General features: G+C 41.5%; 1 protein-coding gene across 1 annotated transcript in view; it reads right to left on the minus strand.

The window, feature by feature from the left end:
* rttn (rotatin) overlaps positions 1-15500 on the minus strand; it is a 32107-nt gene that overhangs the window by 4251 nt on the left and 12356 nt on the right. The window contains exons 22-44 of the mRNA XM_061093842.1: positions 14831-14927; positions 14662-14727; positions 14357-14548; positions 12842-13084; positions 11876-12032; positions 9305-9471; positions 8584-8803; positions 7591-7719; positions 7343-7453; positions 6963-7121; positions 6654-6731; positions 6117-6303; positions 5816-5913; positions 5631-5718; positions 5103-5304; positions 4678-4768; positions 3862-4012; positions 3456-3593; positions 1993-2195; positions 1742-1847; positions 1390-1487; positions 1081-1158; positions 492-618 (exon numbers count right to left, since the gene is read on the minus strand). Of these exons, the coding sequence (XP_060949825.1) occupies positions 492-618; positions 1081-1158; positions 1390-1487; positions 1742-1847; positions 1993-2195; positions 3456-3593; positions 3862-4012; positions 4678-4768; positions 5103-5304; positions 5631-5718; positions 5816-5913; positions 6117-6303; positions 6654-6731; positions 6963-7121; positions 7343-7453; positions 7591-7719; positions 8584-8803; positions 9305-9471; positions 11876-12032; positions 12842-13084; positions 14357-14548; positions 14662-14727; positions 14831-14927 (3186 nt within the window). The remainder of the gene's footprint in view (positions 1-491; positions 619-1080; positions 1159-1389; positions 1488-1741; positions 1848-1992; positions 2196-3455; positions 3594-3861; positions 4013-4677; positions 4769-5102; positions 5305-5630; positions 5719-5815; positions 5914-6116; positions 6304-6653; positions 6732-6962; positions 7122-7342; positions 7454-7590; positions 7720-8583; positions 8804-9304; positions 9472-11875; positions 12033-12841; positions 13085-14356; positions 14549-14661; positions 14728-14830; positions 14928-15500) is intronic.

The raw sequence follows: 15500 nt of genomic DNA on the forward strand, positions 1-15500 counted from the left end.
CAACTACACTTATTACACATGAATAGATAACACAAATATATCAAAGTGACCACAAGCTGTTTATCAAATCCATCCCATGATTCTAACCTTAACCTTCTCGACCTTAAATCTTTCTCTATGATTTCCGCAGCTCCTACGTTTGCGTGACAGAAAATATCTTTATCTCAGGCCACTCAGAATCACTCTCTCATTCCCCACATCATCTCTCACTGGTCTGAAAACCTGTCGCCATACAAGCAGCCATGCAGCTTGGTCCCCACGTCCCGACACTGGGCCCATTGTGACTGGCAGGCGAGCAGGCGCTGGTCTTATACAGTGAGACACAATGTTGTTCAGTGGTCACTGGAGAGGACAACGGGCTCTTAGTGCGACGTGTGCGTGACTCAGACTCAGATTGCTAAATGCAGACGGAGGCGATGGGCAGGCACGGGCCAGGCACAGTGCCTGCATAAACACACAGACACACACAGACACACACACATATAAAAGACCTGTGGTGCAGTTGGCTGTATAGACACACAGAAGCTCCAGCACTGCCTCCATGTTAGGGTCGTCCAATAGGAGCCAAGGCCAAAGAGAATAGAGGGTCAGTGTGAGGCGAGCATCTGAAGCCACCACCTACAGACACACATATACATGGGTACACAACATTAAACCCACACACAGACAGGGAATGCAGGCATGTACATGACTGCTTAAAGTAATAACACATATTAGAGAATTTAACAGCACAAACAAAGATGGCAGCAACACATAAACACTCAATATTTTGGTAACTGTGCAGGAGAAACACGCAGAGAGGAGAAAATTGCAGGGTAAGCGCTTCCGTCAAGCCTCCCAGGCCATTAAGTCAAAGGTAACCACCAGTGCCTGAGAAGCACTTAGAGAATGAAGACCAGCTAATATGCTCTGTAAGTAATTGTAGGTAAAGCTCATAAAGTGTTTAAGAAGCTAAACTTGCTGAGACGTTAGCAGGGCCATGCACATTTAGGCGAATCTCATTTACAGGCATTTGTGCGCCGAGGTTCCATTAAAAAACAATTAGCTGTGGGGAATTAAAAGGCAGAAACTGAGGCTCACTTTGCATTCATCGTTGCGGTAAAGAGCGCTCTGCAGGATCTCCACACTCAGCCTGACTTCCTTTAAATGGGCCTCTTCCTGATGATATGAAAAGACAAAACCAAGATCAACATTTCAGATTGTCCCAAGTTGAAAATACAGTTTAATGAACATTTAATGCTCAAAGCAGCAATTTGATGTTTGTGATATTTTTCTAAAAACTCATTCAGGTTGAATTCAGATTATTATTCCACCCAAAGGAAAAAAAAACAAAAAAACAGGCAACACAGAAATGCTGAGACTGGAAATTTCCAGCCAGTCTCTGTTCACCTTTTTGCGGAGAGAACCCTTGCTGGGTCGGACTGACTCCAGGTGGAGCTGGGAATGAGTCTGCTTCATTTGCTCCACACAGCTGTCGATTAAACCAGCTGGAACACACAAGAAAGTCAGGATAAGATGATATATTATATAGATAGATATTTTTTTGTTTTTTTCAATCCATGATAGCATGACGAACACTTCAGCCGCTTTCAGACATGAAAGGTCAAATCTGGCGAAAGTCTGGACCCAGTTGTACGGACAATCTCTGGAGTTCATGTCTAACGACAGCTTGCATGTCTCCTATGGGGAACATAAGACAACAAGCTGGTGACTAAATACTTTTACAGATTTTTGGAATTACCATTGGCCGCATGGCTTTGAGCTGTGGGGCTGCAGGCCAACAGCGTCGTCAGAGCTCTCGCTGTCAGCTTCTTTAACGGGTCCTGAAGGGTCCTCTTATCAAAACTCTAGCATCAACAGACACAGAGAGACACAGTGACATTCATATCCAGACACGCCAAAAATACCATCAAAGCTGTTGTGTTATTGTAAATTTGCCATGATCACATACAATATTTGTTGTTAAAAAACAATGCCCTTCCCTACACGTACCTGGAGTAACAGTTCACAGAGCTGGCCGGCCGAGGGACCATTCACAATGTCGGTCAAAGAAGTTGCACACTTGGAGTTGGGGGTTGTGGCCTCGTCACCTCGACTCTTAGTCTCCTCTGTGAAAATTGCACAGAGGAACTGCAGAGCGACTGTGTGGAGCTGAGGGTCTGCAAACTTCTCAGTGACACACACTGATAACGTTCCTGCAAACACACACAAAGAAAATAAAATGTGAGGTTGTGGGAGAAAACAGTACTTTTCCTTTTCTGAGTGACGCTGCAACACAAACTGAAAATCTCAGCAAAGACAAAATGACAAATCCTTTGTTTAAATCCCTCGACAGCAAGATACGTGTCCATGACTGAGGCAGCATGCACTGGTGGAGGGGACACTTATCATTTGAATGCACGAGCAGACACCCAGATATCATAAACATCTAGACAGACATAAATACACACACACAAAGGCTCAGCATTCATCTTTCGGTGGACTCATCAGATTTTCCTGCTGCGCCATTAATCATGTAGAACGATGAGTGGGAGGAGTAGAGGTTGTTTAAGAAGAGGATGCAATTATCTATTCCTGGCATCTGTTCGGGAAAGTTAATACACACAGCAATGATGCAGCTAATGTGTCAATATGGACTTAAAAAATAAAAAGAGGAATCCAGGCTGAAGAGAACCTAAAATGCTAATCCTGATTATGAAGTGAGTTGCCACATTTGGAATAATGACTGTAATCCTGATTATTAGAAAATGTTTGATTTGAAGGAAAACATTATCTTACAGCCGGATGTTCTGATAAAATCTTGACTCTTAAAGAGCAGTGGCTAATTTGAACTATTTGAGACGCCAAACACACACACACAAACATGCAAAACAAGAGCACATTGAGAAAATATCCTCATTACCGTGATGACTTACGTGCTGCAAACAGGAAAACACAACAAACCTGGGTGGGCTACATATATTTTTCTAAAACGGACTTCAGTAACAACAATTTTTGTTTATTCTGTCGTGTTGTGTATGTGTTCCTGTATTTGAATGTGGTTGTGTGTAGTGTGTTTCTGTATCTAGTTGTGGTTGTGTATGTGCAATGTGTTTCTGTATTTGGTTGAGTGTATGTGAATTGTGTTTCTGTATCTAGTTGTGGTTGTGTATGTGCAGTATGTGTCTGTATTTGGTTGTGATAATGTGTATTTTCAGCACATGTGTTATCCAATTGATGAAGATGTTTTCTTAATTTGCCTGGGTTTTTGCATTTGTTTATAAGACTGCAGTGAATTGAGCTTTTGGGGCCAACATTCATTAAACTATTATTGCAACATTTTAAGAAATAAAACAAAACATATGATGATATAACTAATTCTGCAGCCTGAACCAGAATAATACATTTTGTCACTTTTACTCACTCACATTACCACATACACACTCACGTGAACAGAGCACAGACTATCTGTTTACCTGCAAATGTCCGCCAGCGTTTCCCCAGCGCAGCGGAGACAGATGGGTACGCCGCTGAGCTGTCCCTCCTCACCAGAGTAGCCAGGAGCATAAACACGTCTGCCCAGCACAGACAAACCGTGTCCCGCGTACCTGCATCTGAATAGGGGAAAGAGTGAGTCACAAATTTAACGACACGAGACAGCCACAAAGCCACACACAGATCACACTGTGGAGCACTTTGCACACCATGTGGGACACATGTCTCCAGAGGACGTGCATTTGAAGCATTGATGAAGGTAGCTGCGATGGTAGTATATACAGTTTTTAGGCTAAGGAAGATATTCTAAAATGCTTTTGGATTATTATTACCAACTTTATTTCTCAGAGATCATCTTTCACTTTGAATTACACACAATATTCTGACCTAGTCCTTTGGTGTCCAGCATGAGAACTGCAACCAGAGTCGTCAGCAGCTGTTTCGTGAAGTCCAGCTCGGGAATCAGTTCCTCGTTCACTGTGATACACGACTGCAGCAGCTTCGAGAAGCTGGACAGGAACTGGAGTAAGGTGACAAACTAGAAGAGCAAAGAGATTGGCACAGATTGACCAAACATGCAAGCAAATACACATGTACAATGTTTTTACCTCCAGCAAGGAGGTTATGTTTTAGTCTGTGTTTGTTTGTTTGTCTGATAGAAAAACTACAGGGCAGATTCTCATGACACCACTGAAAGATGCGTTATGTGTCAGGAGAGAACCCAAAAAATGCATCTGGATCAGGAGGCGGATCAAAATATTTTGACTTTATTTAACATTGTAAGAGTAAATCATGGATCTTGATGAGACATGTTTAGGGACTAATATCGATGACTGTGTGCAATTAGATGCAGATCCAAATAAAAATCTCAAAATAGTGAAAAGAAATATGGTTTCATAAGGGAACTTTTGGTCCCTGGCGGAGATATGTAATCTCTGAGTGCCCTTTGAGTTGGAGAAGAAGTGAGTGTATAGTGAAACAAAAAAAGTAATTCCTCCTTCAAGCTAATTTTCTTGCTTGAGCATGAGCTTGAATATTCCACCCACACTGAGACATGGAGGTGCCCTCAAACCGCAGAGCACTGCTGTACCGACACCGGCGCTGAAATATACCAGCCCACGTTTTCAGCGGTGAGTTAAAATAACACAAAGGAAAATAAAAGTTGAAGAAGTCCTCTGAACTGTCGATCACAAGATTCCTTACCTGGCTCTTGATGTCTTCTCTCTCTCCTGGCAGCACGTTGGGTGAATTCAGCTCACTCAGACATTTCTCGATGGGCCTGATTTCCACTAGACTGAGGGAGAAGAGAAGCATGATGGGAAAGGTTGAGTGTTTGCAACAGAGTTGCTGGAGGGGAATAAAGCTACAATTAGCATGAATTCTCTGCTGAATAAAAAATACACAAGTATATTTTTAATATCTTTCAATATTATAAAAAATAGACCAGGGTTTTACACTGCCAAACTCCCAGAGAATGAAACTAAAAACTGAACAAATGAATTAGATGTAACAAAAATTATTATACCAGATAACTCTTAAACCTGCTATACTCTATGTATATTAAATATTTTGAGTTCTATTAATGATTGACACATTTCTGGGGCAAAGGTGTTCACTGAGCCTCTGACCTGGACAGGGCCTGGAGGAGCTGGTTGTGTCCGATGGCAGTGAGGGTGAACTCAGGCAGGATGGACAGCAGACAAGTCAGCAGGCCGCAGTGGGCCGTCAGGAGGTCGGGAGTTACCATGACGACGGGTTCCGCAGCCAATGGCTCGCACTGTCTGGAATCTTGGGAGGTAACAGAGTCGCTTGTGTCCGTGTCACTCTGACCTGTGAGATACATCAATAGACAGCTAACAGAGAAGCTTCCCCAGAAGACTGCACACTGTCATAGAGTCACGTCTCTGATCAAATAATCAAGAACATTGAAAGAATATCAAAAAGCTATTTTCGACTTTTTAATCACTCCAGGTGCATATTCCGAAAAACCGACAATTAGTCTTTCTCCCACGGCTGCAGTGGGGTCTCTATCCATCTGTAAAGAAACACATTTCTCTGCATTGAACACTAGGGGGCAGAGGCGTAAGTCTCACCATGCACATGTGCAAATACACACACACACACTCTCTCTATCTCTCTCTCTCTCTCTGTAGTACCTTGAGCCGTCAGCCTGCTGGCAGGAGTATCTTCTGAGATGCTCAGTGAGGAGAAAGCCTTAGGGATGTGTGGCTCTGAGCCTCTAATCTGAAATGGATGACGTGAAGATGTGAGCATCAGTTATATTTAACTTAGCTGTATATTTGTAGGATTGTGTGTCCGAAGGAACAAGAGCTTTGCTGACCGCGGTGCTGGACGTAGAGAGGGAGCTGGAGGGTCTCCGAGAATTAGGAGCTGGTGCTGGAGGATTGCATCTCCAGAACCACAGAGAACTCTCAGAATCTAGACAAACAGATAAACAAAAAACACTTTGATTAATAATGACAGGATTTATGGGTCAAAGGAAAAACAACAACAAAATTTTAACAATACAACTGCTGGTTATATATTTCCAGACCCATATTATACCACTTAAAACTGGTTTTGTTTTTTCTCCTACGTCATAAAGCAGATGATTTCCCACAGATACAAGACGCACAGCTTACCCAGTGACTCACTCTCCTGAGAACTGCCACCGCCGGCAGGTTGTAGGTGGAACGTGTACCTGCCTCGGTAACAAATGGAGGCAGAGAGAGCCACATGCTGGAAGAACTGACAGTGGTAGAGCAGAGCCTGGAGGGCTGGGAGACCCACCAAAGAGAGGCCAGACACCTCATCATGGACACATGGGTGCTGGGAGAGGCGATGATCAATGTGGGAAAGGTGAGCAAACAGGAAACCAGCGCATCACCTCAGAAAACTTTCCACATAGCTCAGAGAAATGATTAAACACAGAAAGGTTGAAGGTAAAATCTATGGATCTATATTTTCAACATTAAATACTTAACAGAAATGTATTGTTGTCTAGTTGTAGCTTTTATTGTCTGTTCTTTTTTAAACCCCCTTATGACAACCATCAAATGCAAGAGCTTCATTTTTTTCCTTTTTTCTGAGCGGGAGAGGTCAGAAAAGAGAAAGAGAGACTGCAAGACACCAATTCCTGGTTTATGAAAGCTTTTTAATGGGTTGGCAGAGCTGCTGACCTGCCAGTCCGAGTCCTTGGCCTCCTCTGTGTTGGCAGGCATCAGCATCACCAGCAAGTTCTGCAGGATAAAAGCAGCCTGGACACACAAGACAAAAAAAGAGAGACACACATGCACACATTGGGGCCAGTTAGACTGCATCTACAACAGTGCCATCTGCCTGTATTTGACTGGTAATACAAGAGATGCCAATATTTTCTGACCACTGAGAGTGAAACTGAAGTATGCCTTTTCCACAAATTAGCTTTTGTCAATTAAATATAAAAAGTATGACAATAACACAAAACAATTGCAGTTCCAACACTGTACCTCTCTGCGGACCATGCTGCTCTCCAGCTGATCCAGGAGGATGTTGAGCAACGTGCCCCACAGACCTCCACTGATGTTCTGACAGCTCCCACACAGAGTGTGGCACCCGCTGGGCACCGACGACAGAGCTCCACCCAGAGCCAAGCTGGCGAACTTCACCTGACACGGGAGGGGAGACGCAAAGTTCGGTGAACGTTTGATGACAGAGAGCTAAAGGGCAAGAGAACGATACAGGAAAATAACATCCGTGTATAAACATCTGCAAATAAATAAGTGGTTTAATTTCTTCAAAAAAAGCTAAGAATATAGAAACTTACTTGTATGCCCCCATAATATACAAATACGTTAAAGTGTGATTAGAAGGTAGAAATAGTCCTTACCTCTGGGTCTCGATCCACCCATAGTGGGATGAGCCAGGCCAAACCCAGCTGAGAGTTACTTGCCTCCTCGGCAGCTGCCTCATTCCCCAAAGACCACTGGGAAAGGAAGTCCTTCATGCAGAAATTAGAAACAAGAGTTTTGTTTGAATAAAATAAATGTTGTTGCTTTGCTGCGTTGACAGTCCAAATAGTTGACTCTGTAACAACTTTTATGGCTGTGGTCAGTTTTGTCCATTGCTGACACTTGCCTTGTCCTTGTTGTCAGTCAACATCTCATGCGACAGGTGAAGCAGAGAGATGACGGCATTCTTCGTCACACCTTTGCCCATGAACGACATGGAGTTTCCTCCCCAGTCAACATAAAAAGAGGAGATCACCTGTGAAAAGGACAGAAGATTATACTGGGAATAATTGGAAAAAAAGAGAGAGCAGTCAGTGCAGTGCAATGGTTTATTTCATTTCTTTCCCTTCCAGAGTTTCTCAACCTGAAAAAAACATAGCTGGCAAAACAGCATGTTGATTGGATTTGGTAAGTGGTTGTTATCACAGTTTCAGTTTTTTTCATTTGAACACCAAAGATAGAGTCAGTGAACAAAGCGTTCCTGATGCTGGTGATTACCAGATACTTGTCATGCAACTCACTGCATCGGATAGAAAGATAAATACAGCAGAGACTAATTATTTTGCTTTGATGCGCCATCAGGATGAGGGACTGCACTGAAGGGCAGATGGAGACCGAGGGGCTGCTGGGTTTTAGGGCACTATAGTGCCACAAGCACAGGGTGAGAGGTGGGTCACATGGTGGGCATCTGATTGCTGGAGAGAGTTGAGAGTTGGACCTAAGTACCGGCGGTGTTGAATGAATCATGAAGCTCCAGTCCTCATATAATTTTAATTCATGAAAGCTGCCCATTGTAGACACAGAATAGTCTATTCCACAGGGGGCTTCATTCCAAAACACAGATTTAACTGTGGACACTTTTATGCTGAGCACTGCTACTCAAGCTGGTCGACATTGTTACACTATTGTTTTACGGACTGTCGAACAGCTGAACAGATGGAACAGGCAAGGCTGATTAATCTCATCAGCATCACAGTGCGGCACGTCTGATCAATGGCATTTTTTTAGGATTTGCGATTCATGTCCCATAACCATATTTTGCTTAATTTGAATTAATTCCTCAGAAAGTTATGTGCTCTTTGTTTTGTGATTTTGTGATGAGAGGGCACGAGATACGCACCTCCAGCAGCCCACTGAGATACTTTGAGCAGAGGGAGACGGGCTCCAGGTCAGGGCAGTGAGAGCTCCAGCCAGGCTGGGCAGTCAGGCTGACCATGCCCTGCAGCGTCCTCTCCAGGCTGGGAAGGCCATAGAAGCGCGGGGCATCGGACACCCGCAGGCTCCGGAGCAGACACACTGCCAGCTGGCTCTTGAAGGGGCCAGCTAATGCCAAACATAGCCTGGACAGACAGAAGTTAGAAAGAGTAAAATATGATACAAATCAGATAGGAGGTGAGACAAGTGGCTTAATAAAAGAGGAAGCTTTTTATGTGTTGGATGTCCATGTTCAAAATGACTGAGCGAGCAGCATTTCCATCACAAATTAGCTAAATATAAACACTTTCCCTCAAGTGGGAGAACTCTAGGGAGATGTTATCGCTCTTGATATTAATCAATTTTCAAACCCCAAAGGAAGGTTAAGTATCATTACATTAGAGTACATGTATCTTTCCAATAGGCTAAAAGAGTAATACAAAGAAATATATGTAATGTAAAGAAGGAAAAATTATTAGAAGTATTTTGGCATATATGTATAAATCTGTACTTAATACCTTAAAAGCAAGCAATAAAATCAAATTGTAAGAGCTATTTTCAACTAATCGTTAAATTGAAATAAAACACAAAATGAAGGGACTAGTGGAGAGTGAGAAGTTGCATCTTTTGGTGTGAAATCTTCCCACCTGTCAGTCGTGCTTGATAGTCGGAGGAGTAAGGTATTAAAGAAGCCGGTGAGTTCTCTCTGCAGTCTCTGGCCGACGTGGTTCTTCAGTTCCTCTGGTTCCCCTGTGTTCTGAGTCGAGGTCTGAGTCTCCACGGCAAGCAGCAAATTCAGGAGGGACACTGACTCCTGGATGATTAATGGGTGAACCAACAGTTTTTCATCCATTTTCAGTAAGACAATACTTGCATGTTTCATTCAGTACCTTATGAATGTTTGTTTGTTTCCTTTTTATGGATTTTTGTACTTAAGGTAAATGGTAAAACTAAAGTTCTGGGATTTATCTTCCCACCTTTCAACTCAAACAATAAAGTGTATTTGTCAGAGCACCTTCTCTCCCTCAAAAACTCAGATGCAGAATTTCTCACCGAGAGCAGTGCACGCCGAGTAGACAGTTAACGCAAGTGTAGGATGCGACAGATGTTCGTGAAACAGCTCAGTAATTACAGAAAAGTTGGAGCAGAGCGGAGCCGCTCACCCCTACCAGGCATTCAATCTGAGTCTGCTTTAGCTGCCAGGGGAAGGCTTATTGTTTACACACACATTAATGAGAAAGCCAAGGTGAGACTGATTAAATCCTAAAAGCGGCTCTCCCAACTAAAACAGTGCGGTGATTCTTCTCCTCTGGCAAGAGTATGAATCCAACTCTGTTTTAAATGAGCTAAGGAAATAATCTGTGCTGCAGGTCGGAGGTGGTTTGTTGTGATACTGCTTTTCTGTTTTTATGAGAGCGTAATGCGTTTGGCTCGTGCGACGGCTCGTGATTTATTAAAGCATTGATTACAGGTGTGTAAACCCTCTGTGTTGGGGAGGAGAGTCTTTTGAGAGTTTTCTTATTTTAGAAATGTTAGCAAGCAGTACATGCAGCCACATATATTTGGACTAATATTTCCATTTGTATTTTATTTTTACGACAAACAAACTTTCAACCCAACCACCACCAAACCTGTCTAAAAAAACCTGGAATTAACAAGGTCATACTTGTTAATTATAAACATTTATAAATCTGTGTTTGCATCAATCCCCAAGGTAAAAGCAACATAAATAAATAGACATATTGACCAAAATATTATTACCATTTGTATAGGAACATGGTGGGAAAAAAGCATCAAAAAAATTCTTATTTATCATGAAAATAATGAATTAACTGGTTGAGAACACATATACAAATATAAGAGAAAATAAATAAATATGTCAACGACATTACAAATAATTACACTATATTTTACTGTGGTCTGCATGAATAAATATCTTAATTGAAAAATAACTGCTGAGGAATATCAAGTAAACTGTGAATACTGGATCCCAGATGGGGAGAAATTTGTCCTTGGACCCTCTGATGAAATGTTTTATCTCCTCTAGCTATATAAATTGTATCAGGTAACTCAAGCACAAAGAAGCTGTGGGTCGATTTGTTCATTCCCGATGTAATATTACTCTATTGCCTGTGAGCAGTGGGTTAAAATCAATTGTGTTTTCATGTCTTTTTCTTAATATAGGATATTTTTAATCTGTGATACAAAATATGGCGACTGCTGCCAGAGAAGTCATGCAATCCCTGATTATTGAAAAGAGCTCTTTTTTAATTAAAAGTGACCTCATCCACATCATCTAAACTTAAAAATGAAGATATGTTTTCAAAATTTAGGTCATGGCAGTGACAGAAGTGAACTTGAGCTGTGACAGATATTAAGATGCAAGATGTGACTTCACAGTGGCACCAGTCGGCATCAGGAGTTTGAAGCCAGTAAATATTTTTTGGGACATTTCCGATAACAGTAGCACAGATTTGGAAGAGCTAAGCCTTCCTGGATTTTAAGTCTAAGTAATAGTTCTGTACGTCCTCTAAGGTTCTTAATGTTCAATATAAATGCAATGAAAGCTTCAGCAAAAGATTTGAAGAAAAATTAAAGAAGCTAAAGTTGAAAACGAAACAGAATTTGGGGAGCACCTATATTTTCACTCAACACTTTGCATTGCCTATAGTGTAATCATGATTTATGTATGTTTTGTATATAATGTGATTTAGGTCTCAGTCTTATGCGTTGTGAAAGAGCTCAGAATTTATGTTGAAATGTTCCATGTCAGTCCTGTTTTTTGTTATTTCTGATGTACTGTATGTAGGTGTGAGAAAATGTTTGATTGATTGCTCCTGGGTCGATCGTTCACCGTTTCTTTCTCTTATTTGTTGAGAAACTGATGAACAGCTTTCCATTCATGCTCACAGACGTATCCACAAGATTTTAGGAAGAGTCGTTGTGTCTTTTAAGTTTATAACTAATTGTGCTCAGGTTGGAGAACAAGCTTACTTTGATAACATGGCTGTTGGATTTACTGGGAAATTTCCAGCCACATGATCCATAGACTAATGTAAAACCAGTGCATCCCAACCTCAAGAATATAATAATTAAACCACTTTGTGTCACACAACTCTCACATAATGCCTTGAATCCCAAACTTAAATAAGAAATGTTGTTCTATTATTGTGGTGTTTTTCTGACAGGCTTGTCTGAAAAGTGTAAATTATCTGTACCTGGCTGAGAAGCAGCTCTAGTATCCAACGCAGGTCCTCGTCCTCTGGGTCAGACGCAGACTCAGTATGCATCTGTCTGAAGTAGGCATTCAAAAATGCAACAATGCCCACCAGCAACCTCTCATCCTCAACACAGGCTGGGCGCACCTGGAGAAACCTGCAGGGATGGAGAGACAAAGAAAATGTCAACAGGAGGGAGAGAAAGTGCCTGAAAGGAAGAATACTCAATAACAACATATCCTGAAGTACACTGAGAGAGAATATAAGATTCTAGCCACTATTGTTTTCCCTATTTATCCTCTTTGTTTTGCTCTGTTGTAAAGAATCATTGCACGGAGTAAATATTAGTTTACGGTAATATGCCTCAAGAGAGGAAAAACCTAGACTTTGGCAGTGGGTGGTGGTAAACTGATGGAATCCACTGAAATACTTAAATGTACTTTAATGGATTAAATGCACTTTCATGGATTAAATGTCTTACTAAAGCAATACATTACATCAAAACTTTTAAGGTTTTTGGGTAAAGCTGTAGGATTAGAACTAATTGAGAAAGACATTCAATTGTAAAAACAAAGAGTACAATAAAGAATAAAGATAAAAGTTATACATATTATTTAGTTTGTTGGCTAAAAAGAAAATCAGGAAATCTGGACAATGCAAAGCAGAACAACTCGAAAAGAAATTTTAATGAACATATTTAAAAACAGAAAAGGCATTTAATACTTTTACTACGCATCGATTTCCTTAATGACACAAAAGACAAAGCCACACTGTGCTCGCTGAGCACAATAAAACATTTTGTTCACAGCAAGTCCTGTTTTGTTCTACAACTGCAGTAATAATGATAATGGCAGCCATAAAAACCCTCCCATTATTTTCTTAATTCATAAACCTTAACAAGGCATATTTACTGACTTTGGTTATTACCACATGAAACTGCAGTAATTAAATGCCTGTGCGATGTACCTGGTCATTGCTGAGTGCCAACTGAGCGCGTGCAGAGTGTCTCTGCAGCGGTGGCTGGGGACATGCGGGAGGGCCAGTCTGTCAATCAGCAGGTAGAGGCTGAGCCTGGAGAGGGCAGAGGTCACAGACCTGTGTCCTGCTGCCCTGCCAATGGCCTGGATACAGTCCTGCAGCGCGGCGGGGGGGTGCACCGCCCGCAGCCACAGAACCTGTTCGTCTGACGGCTTTAAGTCGGGATGAAATCTGGGAAGAACAAATTGCTAATGGTTAAAAAAATAGATAGTCAAAATCTGATTTAATGACTACCGATGTGCTGGCGAGCATGTCTCATAAGCAGCAGCATAATAATGAATCCATTAACAAACACATTTGATCACCAATCTGGAGGGATGACACATTTATCATTCATCCTGCGAGAGATGTTATCTGACAATTAGTTGTGACAGAAACAAGCAGAGGCAGCAAGGATTAGCTCCATTTAATAAGCTGTACTCAAGTCGAAACTACGACTATGAATATTTAAAAAATAGTAGTAAGAAACAACAATATCAGCAAAGGTTTAAGACTTTAACCGTATAATATGTAACTTCGACCACTTGGGGTCTTCCCCAACATTGGCGATGAAAATCTACGATCAACACTCAGGCACAAATCATGGTGACAGATGAGGTAATTTACCAAAGTTTTATTCACGTTATGCAGATAATCGCTATGAATAATAGTGATTATTTTTGAAAGTTACCAATACAAAAGGGAAAAAACAGGCAACTGGCTAACTGGTTAGCGATGTGTTTTGGCTTTGTCTAAAGTTGTTTGGCCTGGAAGTTACAGCAGAGGCCAAAGCCAGGGGGAAAGCTGATGTTACGCAATTAAAAGGTGACCAAAATGAAAAGTCCCATTACCTTGAATAAAACTGGGTATTTTTCTGGGTTTGAAACTAAATAATTTAAGTACGTAAGTCAACAAAACACAAAACATGTCTATTTGATTTTTGACATTTAAATGAAGAATTGTGAGATATAAAACCTTTCAGTTTAAGACAAAGTAATAAGTCTAAGGAAGGCACATCTCAATTTCCACGACAACCTCATCTTAAACAAATACTCTGCTCCAGATGATAATTTAGTTTCAGACAGATTGATCCATGTACTGCGTGTCTTAAATGTCTTTGCTGTAATCAAGCTTGAAGAAACTGTATGAGAGACGTTCCAATCTGTTTGAATTAGGTCACATTAGAAGTAAATGGAGACAGATTAAACCTAAGATCCGGTGCCTTGAAAACAAGTTTTTTCCTACAGTTCTCGATAAAGAAAACAATGTGCACATGAGATACTGTATGTAGTCTCTTTCTGTGGGTTAAAAAAATCCAGCCAAAACTGTAAATGAAAACCAATTAAGAGACAATTAATGACAATTATATTTCTCATGACAGTGACAGTGACCTTGCTCTCCAGGTATCCATCATAGGGTTTACATAACAACACAACTTAAAGAAAGAAACATTGAGGTTCTTACTCAGTGTCCCTGGTTGAGTTGCCATGCAGCTCCTCAAGGAGGTTGTCTATCCCAGAATGCCATGCAGTGTTCCAGGCCACCTGCAGGGCTTGGCGAGCAGGGGCCAGGGTCAGGAGGCCAGAGGATGAAGGCAGGACGCAGCAGTACGGGCTGACCGCGTGATGACTCGCTGCCTGGAACGGGAGGTTGTACCTGGGAGAAAAGTTAGGACAAGAGTCAAATGAAGTGAATATTGCTTGATGAGTGGAAAGCAGCCCTGACATGATTTGAAAAGAAGCCCTTCACAACTTCATGGATGATGTTACCTGCGTATCACTGTCAGAGGAAGGGAGAACAGTTCGAGAGGCACATCTGTGCTGCATTTGTCCGACCTTATGTGACAGGAAAGGATCCAATAAATCAGATTTCTGCATGATCGTACACACTGTTATTAGAAGTATAGTTTAGCACAAAGAGAGGTAAAAAAAACCTCACCATATTTCGATGCCGGCAATCTCATCAAACAGCAGTAAACTCATTAAGACTGCAATCTCATTCCCACTGCTTTTGTTCTCCTTCAATATCAGGGATGCTAAAATGGAGACACAACATACACAATATATGAAAGCATTTCTCTCCACTTGAACACAAATATTGGAGAGTTTTATATTTGAAATTGTATTAGACAGAGTGAGACCAGTGAGAAACACTTGAAAATCCTCGATGAGACTGCCAACCCACTACTAGCTTTGCCTCCGTTATGATATTATCATGAATCTGAAATTAGGTAGAGTTTGTGAGATGTTTCTGAAACACTTTTTATCTTGTTTGTTGAAAATCTCTTCACGCCCAATATCCATCAATAAATAAAGTGGTGACATATTTGACTGCCTTATCCGTCTGTCACTAACTGTCCTGACTGCCTGTGTTCACCGTGCTGTCACTGCGAGTGACTAGAGTCTTCAGCCAGGGAGACATACACGTCTGAAGTAGAAACAAGTTAGCGAGCGAGTCACAGAAAAGTCGACTTCTAGCAGTTGTCAGTCAGTGCAAGAGGTCCGATGGGAGGGAGTGGGATGTATCCGTTGTACTCTTTCAAAGTGTAGCCTGCCCTCTATAGTTTTTTCCAGGATTACCAACCCTTGCTTTAATGTAACAACTGACT

Source organism: Limanda limanda, chromosome 20 (assembly GCF_963576545.1).
Source record: "Limanda limanda chromosome 20, fLimLim1.1, whole genome shotgun sequence".
NCBI classification, from domain to species: Eukaryota; Metazoa; Chordata; class Actinopteri; order Pleuronectiformes; family Pleuronectidae; genus Limanda; species Limanda limanda.